The sequence below is a fragment of the Protomyctophum parallelum genome, assembly GCF_964188405.1.
Source record: "Protomyctophum parallelum genome assembly, chromosome: 10".
NCBI lineage: Eukaryota > Metazoa > Chordata > Actinopteri > Myctophiformes > Myctophidae > Protomyctophum > Protomyctophum parallelum.
This window is the reverse complement of record NC_139704.1, coordinates 6,273,270-6,292,256: the sequence shown is the minus strand read 5'-3', so window position 1 is coordinate 6,292,256 and position 18,987 is coordinate 6,273,270. Positions and strand designations below refer to the sequence as shown.

The window sequence follows — 18,987 nt, the reverse complement described above, 5'->3', positions numbered from 1 at the left end:
TAAATGCACCTTTTTGGCAGCACAATATGTGCGTCATTAACTGAGGGACAGAAGAGCCATGTACGTACATGGCACATCTGGCTAAGCAAAGTCACTATCCCTTTCTCATTCGTTTGTTATTCACTTGTTTTCATGAATACTTAAGCAATGTTACACAAGAGGGCGTTCTTTATCGTCATTAATGCACGTCTGCGGTTCCCGAAGGGTATCGCAGAAGTGCATTAATGGCGATGAAGAACACCCTCAAGTGTAATATTGCAATTATACAACAGTTACCCTTAAAACTGAGATAACCGCTGAAAAATAATATTTTTTTAATGACAGATGTAGCCACTATACGACCACAAATGTCCCAAGAAACTATAGCTATAGCCTAGCCACCGACGTGTCTGCAGATTGAGAGAGCAGTGTTGGTTTCGTCGACTAAAACTACCAAAACAATTTTTTCACTGACAAAAACTAAATAAAAAACCACAAAAATTAAAACTAGACTGAAATGTTAGGGAGGGACTAGTGGAGAAGAGATCCAGAGGGCCTGAAAGACAAGTCATTTCACGTCTGGATGCACTCATGTGTGGTGCTCTGGAAATAAAGGACCGGCTATTTTCAGCACGCAACCCGATGTAAGATCAGGCATTGTTGCGACGCCATCAAGCCCCGACCAAAATAGACTCGGCTAAATCAACTGTAGATTTAGTCGACTAATATCGTAGGCTATATGATATTTAGTCGACTAAAAGTGTAAAAATTAAACTTCACATAATTTACTTTCAAAAGTCTATATGACAATAAGTCTAAATCAACACTGAGGCAGAGAGAGAGAGAGAGAGAGAGAGAGACAGAGAGAGAGAGAGAGAGAGAGAGAGAGAGAGAGGAACATCATCCGTCCGTGGAGGCCTGGGAGAGATGAGTGTGGTTCTGGCAGAGAATCACATCACTCATGTAGGATGTGTTGTGACAGCACAAGAAAAGTGTCTGGAAATATCCCTCCCACACGGCTACAGCACACAATGACACGCACGCACACACTCGCCCACACACACACACACACACACACACACACACACACACACACACACACACACACACACACACACACACACACACACACACACACACACACACACACACACACACACACACAACCACACATCAAGGGCCATCCATTGTAAACACGAGAGAGAGGGAGCTTGTTAAAGGCATGGGTTTAACTCACATGGGTTTAACATCCCCGTGGTGTACTTGCCGGATTACGGCGCTCCCTGTTTCTATTTTTAGCGAGTATTGATGAGCTATAGGTTCACACCACAGGGTTTGAGTTAAGCCGCAGAGAGAGCCTCTGTTTATGTGCTGCCAACAGTAACGATTTTGCGCGCACAAGCGCATAAGAGATGTGTGTGCGCATTATGTGTGCACACTGCACACACATTTATTGCTATATACACATCCTTTCCTCATCCTCGAGCGATGAGCCCAGATCAAAAGTGAGATAAAATAATGTGTGTCTTCTTTGTGATGGATTGACTGCATGGGAAGTGAAGCACTATGAATAACACATTTGGACCTAAAGCTTGAGATATTATGCAATGAAAGCTCATAGATCAATGGTCAAACTACACTCTTAGCGGATCCGACTGGCCGTCTGGCCCCGTTATAACTAAACCCTTTATAACCTCACACTAGCCTAACGGTCAGAAACTTGCAATGGGCCTGGTCTTCAAGATGGGACCATGCAGCGCACCATTGGTATTAAGTTAACCCTTGGACTACCAGTCCCAATTTTTTTGTTTGGGTAACAAATTGGCATATTTTTAATTCATTGTTTTAACATACAAGAAAGATCTGGTGGATTGAAGAGATGTTTTTTTCTTTTTCATTCATTGCAAATGTATTCTCTCGATTCGCCACCAGATGGCGGGAAAGCATCATTATGCTGATTTTGGCTAAAATAGACGGATCTTCCTAAGTCACTTCCGGTTCAACGATCAACAACAACCTGTAGTATTTTGACCCTAGTCAATAGCTTGGCTGGTCCGGATAGCTAAGCTAATGCTATATTTTTCATAACTAAGTCAAATTAACCTCAAATCAACCCCAAAAGATCGCAAAATATCAATTTTTTTACAGCGACGCACATAGAGACGGTGCGCGTGCACGATAGCGCACGATCACGCGGATTTCGGCCGTTTTTTGGTAAATTACATCCAACATTAGTGATATTAGGCGCCTTTGCCTTCTGGCTCAGCTCTCTTTTCGTCACAACAGTGTGGTACAGTGACCTGCCGCTCCGATTCTTCCTCCTTCTCCATCCCCCCCTCAGCTCGTGAACAAGACCCCGATATACTTAAGCTCCTTCACCTGTGGCAAAGTCTCATTCCCTACTTCTTGGACTGCACAATCCTGCACACTGCTGAGAACTATAATGGACTCAGATTCGGATGCTGATTCTCATGTACGACGACTGATCTCCCCTCGCAGGATAATAACGGTATCTATCTATCTATATTCCAGCCCCCGTACATTGATCTGCGAAGGAGCACGTGGCCCTCACAAGTATAGTAATACAAAGTGCACACTCAAACACGGAGCCATGGAACACAAACAGAATGCACGCTCACTGTGTTTGCATCATGTTAACCTATTCTGACCTGAGATCAGATTCTAAAAATGTCTATTACATCCTGACAGTTTCGTTATTAACCCATTCTGACCTGAGATCAGATTCTAAAAGTGTCTTCGATTTTTCAAAAATAGCAGACCTACAAGCTCGTATCGCGCCACTCGGTGGCGCGATATGAGCTTGTAGGTCTGCTATTTTTCAATAGCTAAAGCAGAACATAATGCTGACACCAAAATGGGTGCCCGTTCAGAATGGGTTAAGGGAAAGCATCGTGGCCCAGGCATGGCAGAGAAAGCAGATGTCCCTTCCCTTTCTAAGAAGATGAATCTACTCCACAAATAAATCACACACACACACTTTACCCTGGGGGTTAGATTTGCTGGGGCACACCTGCGTACTTACTTACATACACACGTACAGTATTTACCGTACCCTGCAAATATGCACGTGCCCGCACGCACGCTCGCTCACGCATGCACACACACAGCCTATACAGCATGCGTTCACGTGGCACAAACAGGTCCTGCAAATGTAAGACTAGATGACCCTCTTCTATTCCTGGAGTGATTAATTCATTTTTGATTAAGTTTGATTGATTTGTTTTAAGTTTTGTTGTCCTCCACCTTGACCGAGACTGGCCCGGGGAAAGGCGCTCTATAAGCTGGTGTGAAATGGGTCTTGAAGGAGTGCAGATTAACCCATTCTGACCGGGCACCCATTTTGGTGTCAGCATCACGTCATGATTTAGCTATTTAAAAATAGCAGATCTACAAGCTCATATCGCGCCACCGAGTGGCGCGATACGAGCTTGTAGGTCTGCTATTTTTTGAAAAATCGAAGAGCGACTGACATTTTTTAGAATCTGATCTCAGGTCAGAATGGGTTCATCAGACCAGTGTGTGTCCGGCGGAAACCTCGTATGAATCTGATCTCAGGTCAGAATGGGTTAATCCACTCAGGTTGTCTGCGGGGCAGCTCCACAGCTGGCCTCTGTAATCTCAGTGGAACGGACGGTCAGGTTCACAGCATCTCTGGCCAGAAGAGAAGCCGTGATGACCGTGACCTTGACCGGAACTGAGCAATATTACTTTTCCTCAGTGCTGCTTCATGATGGCAATGCAAGGACAAGTGGTGGAGAAAAGGTACTCACATTTTTTTACTTAGTATCAATACTGCAATGTAGAAATAGTGTTACGAGTAAAATTCTGGAATAAAACATTTACTTGAGTAAAGGTACAAAAGTATATTGGTATCAAAATGTTCTCATTTCAAATTTTCAAATGTATACAAATATTTAGAAAATAGCAGATCTACAAGCTCACAATGAGTCGCGATGTGACACATTGTGAGCTTGTAGATCGTCTATTTTCAAATGCCCACAATGTAGGGCTGAAGTGGTTACTGTATGTTTTTGTTTTGTAATAATAATCAAAATCTACAAAGTAACTAAAGTTTTTCAAATAAATGTATAGTGGAGTAAAAGTAAAATATTTGGATCCGAGATGTAGTGGAGGAGTAGAGGTAAAACTATTGTAAATTTGACATATTCAAGTAAAGTACAAATACATCAACACTGTACTTATGTACAGTACTTAAATAAATGTACTTTGACCGGAACAGAAACAATATATTCTTCCTCAATGCTTCTTCATCATGAAGGCGATGCAGGAGAGGAGAGGCCGAGGTGCATGATCACCAAAGGTCCTGGGCTCAGAATGTGTTACCTAAGTCTTACGTTTGCAGGGTGAAAATAGACTATTTATAGTTTTAACCCATTTTGACCTGAGATCAGATTCTAAAAATGTCTGTTTGAAAATGACAGTTTTCTGAAAAAGCTATGTTTCTATGTCAGTCATTCTTCGATTTTTCAAAAATAGCAGACCTACAAGCTCGTAGCGCGCCACTCGGTGGCGCGCTATGAGCTTGTAGATCTGCTATTTTTCAATAGCTAAAGCATAACACAATGCTAACGCCAAAGGTTAAAGCTCACAGTTTCTTCTTCTTCTTTTCACGTGAAAGATTTTGAAAATATTTGTCTGCAATGTCATGCATGCCCAGAATAAAAGTTGAAGTAGGTTAAACCCAGCAGGATGCTGGTTGAGACACTGCATGGAACTGTGATATAAAAATTATGTGCTGCTGTTGTAGCCATAATGACTCACCTGCCAGCGAGGACCCCCCACTGGGGGGACCTACTCAACACCCACTGCTGACAGGTGCCACCCCAACACAAATCACCCTGCTTGCTCGGCTTCCTTCCCCACAGACATGGGCAATTGTTTGAGACGCCTATAGACTCTGTGATGGCTATATATATAGGTACAGTACTACTGTACTTCATCCCTGCTGGGCCAAATTGGGATCACATGTTTCAGGGCAAGAGTAGTAGAAAGAACTCTCTCTGTAGCTAAAGTAGAACATACTGTAACAAGACAGAACTGGAGGACCGGCGGTTCACCCAGATTTCTGTGTTTTTAAAGAAATAATATGGTAACAAGGTTGTTGTAGTTATTTACATATTTTTACATAACCAGCTTCAGAATATATATTAAGGAGGATGAACAACTTGAGTTTGAATTTGGATGCTTCGCGTTACACGTTCCTGTACCAAAAGAAGCTCTGTATATAGTTCATGTTGTGTCAACAATCCGTTTGCGTGGTTTTAGACTAATGAATTATAATATTTTGGCTATTTTTGTTCCAACAGTGATAATAACAAGGCTAATTGTACATGAGCACAGAACAATATATATATATACTTGATGAATATGTACAATACAAGTGAGTATACAGTTTCAGAAAAAGGGTAAAGGAAAGAAGGCATATTTTTCTGTTTACTTAAACTTAAACCCTCCATACTTAGTAAACTTTGACTGTTCTCTACTTGGTCTGCTCCTTTTTTCCTTCTACACGAAACATCTTTGCCAATAGCCATTCTACAAGCTCAGAGGCGCAGCTTCAATGATTTAAACTTTTTGTTACATTTCATTTAGCATGCTTGTCCACAATAATGGATGAAAAAAGATGACATAAACAGACTCCATTCCCAATCCATTCTTCATTGACGTGATGCAACCAATTTGTACTGGCCACGATATTTCATTTTCAATGTTCGATGTTTGAAAATCCAATTGCTGGATTTAAATGATACTTTTTTTGCTGGCTAATTAGGACCGTGGACAAACAAATACGACTCTGAAAACATAATAGCTGGATTTATATGAGCTTTTGTTGCTGTATTGATTGCATTAATCAATTTCCATTTGAAGCAACCGTGCCCGCTCTTTATCTCTGATGAACACTTGTGTGCATATCCACACACACACACACACACACACACACACACACACACACACACACACACACACACACACACACACACACACACACACACACACACACACACACACACACACACACACACACACACACACACACACACACACTCTCTCCTTGCTGTTTGCTGAGGTTTGGCACCCATAGACCATAGCCAGTGGTTCTTAAAGTGGGTTAGGGTGCCTCATAATAATCAGGGTGTGTCAAATGCCTTCACACACCCTAGGGTGCCTTGACCAGAGGTGCCTCAGAATACTTTGACAATATTTGGAATTCATCGATATCACTTCACGTTAACCCTCCATACTTTCTGACTTGCACTGTACTTGCGTTCTTTGGCTTTCTACGCGATCTCTTCACTGACGGATCAGTCAAGAGAAGGGCCCTGGCACTACGTCAAATCAAAGGGAGCAATGGTCAAATCCTGGGGGCATGATTCTCACGGGTGAAACACAATCAAGAACAAATGTGTGTAAGCAGACCTTCACATCGAGAGGCGTCAAGAGGCGTCAACTCTTCCGGGGTTTTAAAGCTGGTTGATGCATTTCCACAGTATAGTGAGTGGCGTCAACTTGTAGCGTGGCCAAAGCGTTTTCGGTTCTCCCCTCATAATGGGAGTGAAGGGGACTTGAAGCTGCTTGACGTGACTGTGTGGTTACACTCACTTTCTTTGCGTTAGCGCACCCAGTGAATGAGCATGCGTGCGAAATAGTCTCGCACAGGGCCCTGCAAGCTGCGGGCGGTGGCGCTTAAGCGCCAGTAAAGTAAGTTCCAGTACGAGCTTACAATGTGTCATTTTGTGTCAGCAAGTTGTAGATCAGCTATTTCTGGTTAGTGCTCCCCCAGAATATGGATGCTGTGGTTAAAGGGATTGTGACATAAAAAAAAAGGTTTTGGAATTGTTCTTATTTTTTTTAGGTTTTCTAATCTCAATTGCACCCAAAAAACATGAACTTTTAACATTCAGTAGATTTTCTGTGATCTGGGGTTTTCTGGCTCAAACAGGTGCTCTGATTTGCCGGCAGTAAGTGACATCACTTACTGCAAATCCCATATATGTCAATGGGATTTGCCAGCAGATGTCACTGTTTCACTGTGTTGCCTGTTTTCATTGTAGCTCAAAGGCCTTCCAAACCCCAAAGAAAACTTCAGACCACAGAAAATCCACTGAATGTTCAAAGTTCAGGTTTTTTGGGTGTAATTGAGGTCATAAAACCTAAAAGAAAAAAGAAAAAGAAAAAGAAATGAAAATGAATGTCATAAAACCTTTAAGGTTTCTACTGGAAAATGGATATGTTTTCCTCGTGACATCATAGGGGGAAATAATTCACAGTAATACGGCATAAATGTAAGGTACTATAAAGTAACAATAATGCCGTATTACTTATCGCAACACGGCATAAAGTAACAATGTAATTCAGGGGTGCCATGGATGAAAACGTTATTTATTGGGGTGACGTGAGCCAAAGAAGGTTGAGAACCACCGCCAGGGACGACGGGGCTCATTGGTTTTATCTGCCACCTTTTGCTCCATGATCCTTCAAGCCTCCCTCAGTCTCCCTCCCTATGCTCCATTACCCAGCTACCCCAGCCCACCCCTCTTAAAGTTCTCCACTTCCTCCATTGGGGGGGGTACGTTAAAATGAAAGTATTCTGTCATGAGGGAGTGCAAAGTTAAATTGTAAAAAAAAAAACACACAATTGCATTTTTTTTACATTTTAATAAAAAGTATCTATTTTTTTTGGGGGGGGGGGGGGGGTGCAGTAGCAAAACGTTTAAAAAATGGCAGCAACAGCGGGTCTAATAGCTCACATTGTATCTCTTATAGATTAGTTTAAGTAGGCTATAAAAAAGGGCTTAGGTGGATAATTGAATAGGTCGATTATAAAAATCTATAAAAATGTTCATGATGATTTGTGAAACATAAAAGGTCATTGATAGAATAATCTCTAAGTAAATAATTGATAGCCTGTGTGCACTTCACCTCACCCACCCTCCTTCCTTCCTCTCAGAACTTCTGCACAACGAGTACTTTTGGTACATTTCGAAGCCAATACTTTTGTACTGAAGTAGATTTTGAATTCCGTACTTTTAACTCGCAACAGCGCAAATTGCAGTATTGATACTTTTACTTAAGTAAAATAATGTGAGTACGTTTTCGACCACTGCCTCCTTCCCTCCCTCCCTCCCTCCCTCCCTCCCTCCCTCTCAACTTGCATCCTAAAGATTCAAGATTCAAGACTTTATTGCCATGTCAACAGAGTTGATTGGAATTTGTTTCAGTGCACTAAAAACATACATACGATACAAACACATATTCACATCACATAATCAGACAGAACACGATACAAAAGTACAGACATCATATGAGGGGGACCAATAAATAAGAAGAATGCAAAACGTTACAATTCATGTTGAATAAATAAATAGCAAATTCATCACAGTTGTAAAGTGCGAGTGAAAAGAGGGTCAGCATTCAAGAGGCGAACAGCCTCGGGATAAGTGCTGTTCTTAAAGCGGGAGGTGTTGCACTTTAGAGACCGGAGTCTCTTACCTGAGGGCAGGGGTGCGAAAAGAGAGCAGGCAGGGTGGGAGGGGTCGGCGATCACCTTCTGCATTCTGCGCTTAGTGCGTGTGGTGTAGACAGAGGAGACGGATGGGAGGAATCTCTTAACCAATGTTGGGCGGGAACCCCTTTTGGTGTTAGCATTACGTTATGCTTTAGCTATTGAAAAAGTAGCAGATCTACAAGCTCATAGCTCATACCCACAAGCTCGCTGCTATTTTTGAAAAATGGAAGAACGACTGACATAGAAACATAGCTTTTTCCAGAAAAGCGTCAGGGTGTAGAAGACACTTTTAGAATGTGATCTCAGGTGAAAATGGGTTAAGAGGGAAGGTGTCTCCTCTCTCTCCTCTTTGATAAATGAGCAGCCAGAGTGAGAGCATGAAGCTCAGAACACTATTATTATTAAGTGAAGGATGAGGAGGAGGAAGCAGAGCTTCTCTCCACAGATGAGAGTAAGAGGAGGTTCTGGTCACTGGACTGTGGAGAGAGAGAGAGAGAGAGAGAGAGAGAGAGAGAGACTTCCCCAGCCTCTATGCCTGTAGGTTCAGTTGAGGAGGTTATCGACGTGAGACTATATCCACATATTGGTGTGTGTGTGTGTGTGTGTGTGTGTGTGTGTGTGTGTGTGCGTGCGTGCGTGCGTGCGTGTGTGTGTGTGTGTGCATGCGTGCGTGCGTGTGTGTGTGCGCGTCTGTCTGTGTGTGCCCACGCCATGTGTGTGTTGGTGTGTCTGTGTGTCTGTGTCTGTGTGTGTGTGTGTGTGTGTGTGTGTGTGTGTGTGCACGTGCACGCTCGTTACTTTTCAGTATATTCAAATTCAAAAGGAGCAAAAAGAAAGTGGCAGATCTACAACGTCAAGTGGATCTGCTACTTTTGATGCTTTTTTGCGACGCAGTAGTATGATCTACATTCTACAGTACTATGATCTACAGTACTATGATCTTCTACAGTATGATCTACAGTAGGGAGACAATTTAAGGAAAAAGACACAAAAGTGGAGATAAGAGGTTTCCGCAGGTTACTGTACGAGAGAGAGAGAGAGAGAGAGAGAGAGAGAGAGAGAGGATACCAAATTACACACACCATGCAAGGCAGGCTTTTCAGTCCCCATTGCATGCATTGGCTGCCTCAGGCTAAACTTATAGTGAAAGGCGATACAGCCAGCCCTCACACAGAATTAAATGAACTTTATGAGGGTTGGATAATCATCCAAATCAATGCTCCTCCTCAACTGGGTTCCCATGAGGCCCGAGGCTAGTGGGGGCTTTTTTCTTCTTTATTTTTTACTCGACCGCGTACTTAATTAAGTTCACCTCCACTGGCCTCGGGTCTTGTCTTAATTACACACAGCAGAAATCTGGAGTTGCAATCGAACTCTGACCCTTGCATGTGCAATTATACCAAAATTATGCCAACACACTACAGATTGTCAAAATGTGCAGATTAAAACGGTACTTTGGAATCTACAATCATCAGTGAATCCTCCAGCATTATGGCCTCTATTCAGTGACGCAAAGTAACTACGTATATTTACTCAAGGATTCTATAATTCTAATAAAAGAGGAAAATATTGTGCCTTTAGTCCACTACAATTATTTGAAAACTTTAGGTACGAGTTACTTTGTAGATTTTTATTATTAAAACATACATTACCCACTTCAACCCTATTTGGGCATACATTTGAAAACGTGTGAAATTGGACATTCTGCATAACACATACTTTCTACTAGGGATGCGCCGATCCGATACTCGTATCGGAGATCGGCGCCGATCCGGAGCTAAAATTCTAGATCGGGTATCGGTGGCAATGGGCCGATCCATTATCCGATCCAGTTGCCGCTCCGTTCTCCCGTTGGAACTTGAGACATGCTCCTGTCTGCCCAGTGCACATTCAAACAGCCCCCAGGCTCCCTCAGCCCGCTCCCTCCTGAGCCTTTAGGTGAGGGAGAGGAGGGGCTGCGCTCATATAGTCACCGCTCACTGACACTGCGCTGAGTGCGCTCTTCACTATCTGTCTCGTTCTGTCACTTCTGTCCCCCCGCTGTGTTCTTAACTTCTTTAACAGGTCGCTCGTATTTCTTTATGTAAGATAAAGAATCCGATGAACACGGAGAGCCAAAGAGGCCAAAGCCCCCATTCAATTACATCCTACTTGTTGTTGCTGTTCCTCATGTTAGCGATAGCTGCTAAAGCTATCAACAGTAGCAAAAACACAACACTGCTAGGCTAGCAAGCTAACAACAGGATCGTTACGGTGTGTGTGTGTGTGTGTGTGTGTGTGTGTGTGTGTGTGTGTGTGCGTGCGTGCGTGCGGGGATTCCGAATATTAAAATAATAATAGTAGTTTGAGTATGCTGGCCCACAGTAGCTACAGAGTGTGCGTAGGGAGAGGGAACATATGGGGCTAATGCTGGCCATGAATCATGATGCATTGAATAATATCTGAATAGAACATTAACTAGAGTTATAAATAAGGAATATAAACCAAAATGATGTGGTTGACTATCATCAGAAAGAAATTAAATTGTGGTTGTGCTTTACAACTTTCCTTTTATGTGTAGGCCTAGCTGGTTTATAATCCATAGTTACTATGTATAATAATAATAATAATATTATACATAGTAACTATGGATTATAAACCTAAAATAATAATAATTATTATGATAATTATAGGCATAATATTATTATGCATAGTAACTATGGATTATAAACCTAAAATAATAATAATAATTATTATTATTATAATAATTATAGGCATAATAATAATAAAAAGAATAAACATTTTAAAAACTATGAAAGTGTATAATACTGCACAGCTTTTATTTGTACTTAGAATGTTAAACCCTCAGAAATCGCAGTGGTTGACCAATATTATTAATCCATGTGTTCATATATATTATATTATTATATATAATATAATATATATAATAATGTATTAAATACATTACATTATACATTAGACATAGGGTATCGGATCGGTACTCTGTATCGGCAGATACTGGACCCCCATGTATCGAAATCGGTATCGAATGCCAAAAAGCTGGATCGGTGCATCCCTACTTTCTACCTTTGGTACTTTAAGTACATTTGGATACCAATACTTTGTACTTTTACTCAAGTCAATTTTGAATTCCGGACTTTAACAGAGTATTTCTACATTGCAGTATTGCCATAATTTTACTTAAAACAAATCACACTTATGTGAAGTGAGCGGTGCATTTCATCACAATGATGTCTGATGACGTCAACAACATGACGTCATGGACATTCCGTGCTCAAACGGACATCGCGTGCTCAAACAGACAGACGGACAGACAGACAGCTGTGCATATTAATAAATGCCAGCAGCAGCAGACGTTGTACTGAATCCACTCTGGTGTTCCTGATGCCGTCTGACAATGCACCGGGCAGGCCGACCTCACAAGCTGTCAATCGTGTGATTGCCTCCGGCCTGACCCAGGAGATTGTCCTCGCCACGGACCCCAAATAGCCACAGACTACTGGCTGTAGAGGATACCGAAGTCCTGACTTCCTCACTCCTTCATCCCCTGGGCCATATGGACTAAGGGAGGGTGCTGCCCTCACTTTGAAAACCTGTGATGTAATCGCCTGTAATGGCGTGTAATCAGCCACAGAGGGAATTAAAGTGCCACGTTTCCTCAACCCCCGTAACCCCCCACAAGGTAAAATGACAAATCAATGTTACGGGGATTTGGAGAGAGGGAGAGAGAGAGGGAGAGAGAGAGGGAGAGAGAGAGAGAGAGAGAGAGAGAGAGAGAGAGAGAGAGAGAGAGAGTGAGGCCTTTGGATAGCTCATTAAAATCTGAGGTACTAAGCTACTAAGTCTTCTAAATCCAAACAGTTTTGTGAAAAACTGTTGTTACAGTAAATCAGTGGTGCTCAAACTTCAGGGACCCCAGAAATGATACGCGGACCCTGATTTAAAGACCCCCAGAAGCAAAGATTTTAGTTCAATGTAAAAAAAAAATCACACCCGTGTGAACTGAGTGGTGCAACTCCCCACTCTCTCTCTCTCTCTCTCATTAGCAGGCAACAGTGCAGCACTATCTCTCTCTCTGTGATTTTGGCACAACAACTGGTACTAATAGTCATACCACTGGTGCTCATAGTCACATAGGCGAACACATAGGTGAACACGGACAAAGCTGTTCCTTGGAGTGGTTGCACCACTCAAAAAAGACATAATATAAAGAAGCAGCAGGAGCGGTATATTGCAGTCGCTGTACAGTACCTCACTGTATGTTGTGACGAAACGAGACCTGAGCCAGAAGGCAACCTCTCTGTCTAAGGAGCAATCGTGGCCAAAATGAGTTCTCAGACCGGTGGCCCGCCTCTACCTCAGAGATAGGGTGAGAACTGAGAAGGTCATCCGTGAGGGACTGGAAATCTCTATTGGAACTTTTACCCCTGCGACCCTATTCCAGATAAGCGGTAGAAGATAGATGGACGGATAAAGAAGCAACACGCTATGAGCTTGTTGAGACCGCAGGTCGTATTAAATATGAAATCGTGCCTTTCCCGTCAGTCACCTCTCATGACATCACGTGACATCAATATTAAGCCCATATATGGAGATCCCTGATGTCATCAATATTGGCCAGCAACTCTAGATCTGACCTCAAACCCTTAGATCTCCATATATGGAGCTGACCTGTTTTTACATTCCATGTTGATCCTCCCCCATCCATCCTTCTTCTTCGATGTCTCCCTTTTGACTGATACCTGTCCATTTAAACTCTAGACGTTATCAGTGAAGCCGTGCCCGGCAGCCGGCGAAAACTAGAGTTCTCAACAGGTCCGAAAATTAAGGCCCGGCCCTACCTAGGCCCTCATCAAACCCTGTACACAAAAAGGCACTGCCCCCGCTGCCACCCTTAGATATCCATATATGGAGCTGACCTGTGCTGCAATTTCTGAATATACTTTGGCTATTTCTGAATAGCCAAAGTATAAAATGACACCGATGCTTTCCTGATTATAATGGGGAAAATGCATGGTGACTGGTCCATGCTGGCCCACCTCAGCGGTAAAATAAGCTTTGGGAGCAGCACAATAGCAGTAGAAATCTGTTCCAATGCCACTCAGAGAGTTCATGCTATTGCTCCTTTGTCTCTGTCTCTGTCGTGTCCAATGCAGCCATGTGGAAACTATATCCTACACTTCTTCGTCCTTAAGACGTTCAGCTCCATTTGCAGCAAGTCAGTCCAATGTGTCACATCCTCCAGGTCAATATAGGCTCTATGCACATGCGCCATTTTGGAACAAATTCCTATACTTCCGGGCACAAGAGGCCATGCATGCCATGTACATGATGGCCCTGATGAACACACAGGCTCACTGACAGGCCTGTAGCGCAGGGGCCCGAGACGCCAATCAATTATGGCAATTACAAATAAATAAATGAGTTAATAAATAATCGCGTGCGCTGCAAAAAACTGCAGAGATCTTTTCCTTCCCATGTAGGCCACTATTTGTGCGCACGTGTGTGTGTGTGTTTGTGTGTGTGTGTGTGTGTGTGTGTGTGTGTGTGTGTGCGTGTGTGCACGCGCATTGCATGCCTGTGTCAGTGTTTATCAGTGCCTGACATATCCAATGAGTCGTGTCCCCTGAAGGTGCCATTAACCTATTCTGACCTGAGATCAGATTCATACGAGGTTTCCACTGGACACAGACTGGTCTGATTAACCCATTCTGACCTGAGATCAGATTCTAAAAATGTCAGTCGTTCTTCGATTTTTCAAAAATAGCAGACCTACAAGCTCGTATCGCGCCACTCGGTGGCGCGATATGAGCTTGTAGATCTGCTATTTTTCAATAGCTAAAGCACGACATGATGCCAACACCAAAATGGGTGCCCGGTCAGAATGGATTAAGGAGCCCTTATTGGAATTCCTTCCAGATACCAGTCACAGAGGCAAATCCGCCTTTCACTCAGCAGTATCGCAAAGGATCGGGTAATGATATTCTGAAAGTTCTATAGGGGACAAAACTATACGACAATGCTAGCAGCATGACGGGTGCGTACATACAATGACCGTATTGAATTAAATTAATTGAACGCACTTGCAGAATGGGTGCTGTGTGTGTGTGTGTGTGTGTGTGTGTGTGTGTGTGTGTGTGCAGCCCATACATCACATCTAGTTGGATGCAGTTAACATGCTGCCTGGAGACCGAAGAGGTATTTTCATTCATTTATAGTTTTTCATTTCTCTCCCCCATCCAGTTCACCATCACGCTGGCAGATGCCGTCAATTAATCTAAACAAAGCAATTGTGTTGCGCAGGGTTTCTCAAAGCAGGTGCCGTGACGCAAGTCCAGTAGTGCCTCAAAACAGTTTAACCACTTAGACCCTCTATAGCAGTGGTTCTCAAAAAAGGACCCCCACATTGACACTTATTAGCCCACGGTTCCCCATTTCAAAATAATGAGCCAGGGACTCCCATAAGAGAATATTCTCAAGGACCCCCAGTTTGACATGCATTAGGCTACGGACTCCCATTTAATGGCATTTCTATCTCTGGGACGCCAATTTATATTGTAAAAATAGTAAAGTCAATGTTAATTTAACTCAAATGGAGCAAAACGGCTCCCTGAGTTAACTCCCTGAGTTACAGGGTCCATTTGGTTCCTATACTATCATTTAGTGTGAAACAGAGTTGCGTTCATTGAGTTCAAACGGACCTGAGTTCATTCAGCAAAATATTGCCGATCTACAACGCGCTGTGAGCTTGTAGATCTGCTATTTTTGGTGAATGCTCCCCCCAGAATAGGGATGATGGGGTTCAAGTGAACCTTTTCAACCCCACGGGGGTCCGGGAGGGAAAATCTAAAATATGGGAGTTGGAACCTGAGACCTTGACCAGCCCCATTTACCCGCTGAGAGCTGTTCATGAGGTGGACAGAATCTAGGGGGCTCAGGAGGTTTGGCTTCGAACAGGCAGTGATTTCTGACTAACAAGACACCTGTCTCTTGACTATAGGCCTATATAACTCTCTGGTATATATATATATAGCAAATTTCCTATCTTGGAACTGGCAAACTAAAAAGGAAAAATCCCCCCATAGCCACTTGAGCCCTATTGTATGCACATAACAAAATAATTGTTCTACAAACTTACAACAACACATTGTGACACGTGGGCTCGTGGGACTGGTGTTTCTGCTATACTCCCCCCCCCCCCCCCCCCCCACCACACACACTCCATTGTAACACTTGAACTAGACACGGCAGAAAAAATCATATACACATAACATTTTTAAAAACGTTAGTATACTATACTCCCTACTTTTGTCCCACAACACCCAAATGCCTTCGCAGAAAATAGTCAATCTCCTATGGACTATTTTCGCTGGGGTTCATGTATAGTCAAGGGTTTGATTAGTTAAAGAGGAAAGGCAAATATGATGATGATTATTATGGAAGATGGAAAATGAGTATATAACCTATATACACTATTGTATGTTGCCTTTTAAAAACATACAACATGTGTTATAGAAGATTGTGCTCAATTGTGTTTCATTTTGAGTATAGCCTGTGTCTAGTTAGTTCTCTCTTATCTTGTGTGCACATTGGTGGCAAAGCATTCCATTCTGTTGAAACTACCATGCAGCCAAGATAAAGATTATAACCAAACAATGTGATATATATGCTTGGGGAACGGGTGTTTGTGTAGGAAAGAGAGCACCAGCCCTGTTGGTATAAAAGATGTGTACAGACGTATTGCAAACGTTAATCTCATATTAATCTATATTGATTCATCTCACCCAGTGTTTGTAGGCAAATATTTGAAGCGTGCATTGGCATTTACATGATAATTATCTTTGACAGACAGGCCGTAACAACAACAATAGCCATCAGGCCTATAGCGGAGACATCTTGCCCCCTACAAGCTACCAACATGTTTCAGTATAGAGATCGTAAAATATAAAGGTTATACATACTGTATAAACAACTATAAACGCAGTACATAATTCTTCCTCACATCTAAACTAATAATCTAAACTAATAAATGTAGTAGTGGGTATAATGGAAAAGTGTGATTGGCATATTGTGCTGTGATGTATATTGTCCAATCATATGATGGTAAATGTAGTAGTGACTGCAAAAGTGAGGATGCCAGTAGGCTATAAAGGGAAGTGAATGGTCTGCCATTCCTCGCCAACATTGAAGACGGCATAAGAAAGGGAGACATAAACATGCAGCAGACATAAACAATATATTAAATATGAATTAAAAGTCACACCCGTGTGAAGTGAGGGGCGCTCTTATCACCGTACATCACCATGATGTAACATGTCCCCGTTCATTGTTAGTAATGGAAATGTAATGTTTGTGTATAGGACAAAAATGACGATTTGCTCGTCTACATATGACGTAAATTCTCGATTCATTGTCAATGGGAATTTTATGTCTAATCTCTCCATCTCTAATACTAGAAACTTGAGTCTAGCACCTTCTGTAAGAACCAGGACATGTGGCCTAAAAAACCCAAATACCTGCATTGTGCACACTCCTACTAAATCGTCAGGGTTGACATTTCAGTCAAGTTCTTCATATGAACTTCAGATTTTAGAACTCTTGTTGGACGTTTGCTCAGAAGTAACAGAAAGGAAAGGGAAGATTGCATAGAAGTCCATATATGGGCAATGTTTTATGCTACATCTGTGCCACATCACACCCAAGACATAGAGTTGAAAGGATCAGATTTAATGCACTCCAACCGGCATTGAGTTGGGCACCTATAGTGTTTTTTGTGATTTTTCCCCCTCCATCGACTGAGTAATGTCAAGAGAGCTCACCCAACACAGAGTCCAAAAGATCTGGATCCCATCTAACGACGACCAACCGGCGGTCTGCAGGAGATGTGGTTTGGGACAACACCTGGCTGAGGCACCCACTGTCGTAGTCATGGTCGGTCTGCCAGGTCGAGGCAAGACCTCCATATCCAGGCAAATCTCCCGGTACCTCAACTGGATCGGCGTCCCCACTAAGGTCTTCAATCTCGGAGAATACCGCAGGGTTGCGGTTAAGAACTACAGCTCCTATGACTTCTTCGAGCCCGACAACGAGAGTGCTGTGGAAATCAGACAGGAATGTGCCATAAACGCATTGAGAGACCTGAAGTCCTACTTAACCGAGGCCCGTGGGCATGTCGCGGTGTACGACGCCACCAACACCACGAGAGACAGACGAGGGATGATCCTCCAGTTTGCCAGTGATAACCGCTTCAAGATCCTCTTCGTCGAGTCAGTGTGCGACGATGCCGATGTCATTGCTTCTAACATCATGGAAGTTAAGGCGGTGTTATGTCCAGACTACCAGAACACCAACAAAACGGACGTCATGTTGGATTTCCAGAAGAGGATCAAATGTTACGAAGCTCGCTACCAACCTTTAGACTCTGAAAATCACGAACGGGATATGTCCTTCATCAAAGTGATCGACGTGGGCCAGCGGTTCATAGTCAACCGGATACAGGACCACGTCCAGAGTAAGATTGTGTACTACTTGATGAACATCCACGTACGGCCCCACGCCATCTACTTGTGTCGTCACGGCGAGAGCCTGGACAACCTGCAGGGACGCCTGGGTGGAGATTCTGGCCTCTCGCCACAGGGCATAAAGTTTGCGGCCGCCCTGGCTCGGTATGTGAAGACACAGAACCTGAAAGATCTGAAGGTTTGGACCAGCCAGAAGCGTCGCTGCGTCCAGACCGCCCAAGACATGAATGCGGCCTACGAACAGTGGAAGGCCCTGAACGAGTTACATGCCGGGGTGTGCGAGGAGATGACGTATGGCGAGGTGAAGGATAAATACCCGGAGGAATTTGCGCTGAGAGACAAGGAGAAGTACTACTACCGCTACCCCTCGGGGGAGTCTTACCAGGACATGGTCCAGCGTCTGGAGCCAGTGATTCTGGAGCTGGAGAGGCAGGAGAACGTCCTGGTCATTTGCCACCAGGCCGTCATGCGCTGCCTCTTGGCGTACTTCCTAGACAAGAACGCTGACGAGATGCCCTACCTAAAGTGTCCCCTCCACACGGTGCTGAAACTCACCCCCCTCGCCTATGAGTGGAATGTGGAGTCGATCTCGCTCAATGAGGAGCCAGTGAACATAACAGACACTTTAATTAAGCTAAAGCCTCTCTAGATGAGAAGGCCTTGATCCTACAAATGCTTAGTTAACAGCTAAGTGCTCAAACCAGTGAACATTCATCTACATTCCCCCGCCCTTTTGGGGGGGGCGAAGCGAAGCAGAGACAAACCCCCACTTCACTTCAAGGCCTAACAGATCTACAAGCTCACAAAATGTCTCTACACACACTGCTGTGAGGTTCTAAGTAAGTAAGTAAGTAAGTAAGTATAAGTTAGCACGCCATATTTGCTAAAGTGCTGTATAATGAGAAAACAAATCAGATAATAAAAGGTTAAAATCAAAGC

At 43.2% G+C, this 18,987-nt stretch overlaps 1 protein-coding gene across 1 annotated transcript; it reads left to right on the top strand.

Moving 5' to 3' along the window:
- Window positions 1-17,329: 17,329 nt before the first annotated feature.
- Window positions 17,330-18,697, top strand: LOC310865273 (6-phosphofructo-2-kinase/fructose-2,6-bisphosphatase 3-like; the record flags this gene model as incomplete). The annotated part of the gene is made up of 1 exon (XM_083774298.1): window positions 17,330-18,697. The coding sequence occupies one exon, from the start codon at window positions 17,330-17,332 to the stop codon at window positions 18,695-18,697; it is 1,368 nt and encodes a 455-aa protein (XP_083630424.1).
- Between the last annotated feature and the right edge of the window lie 290 nt (window positions 18,698-18,987).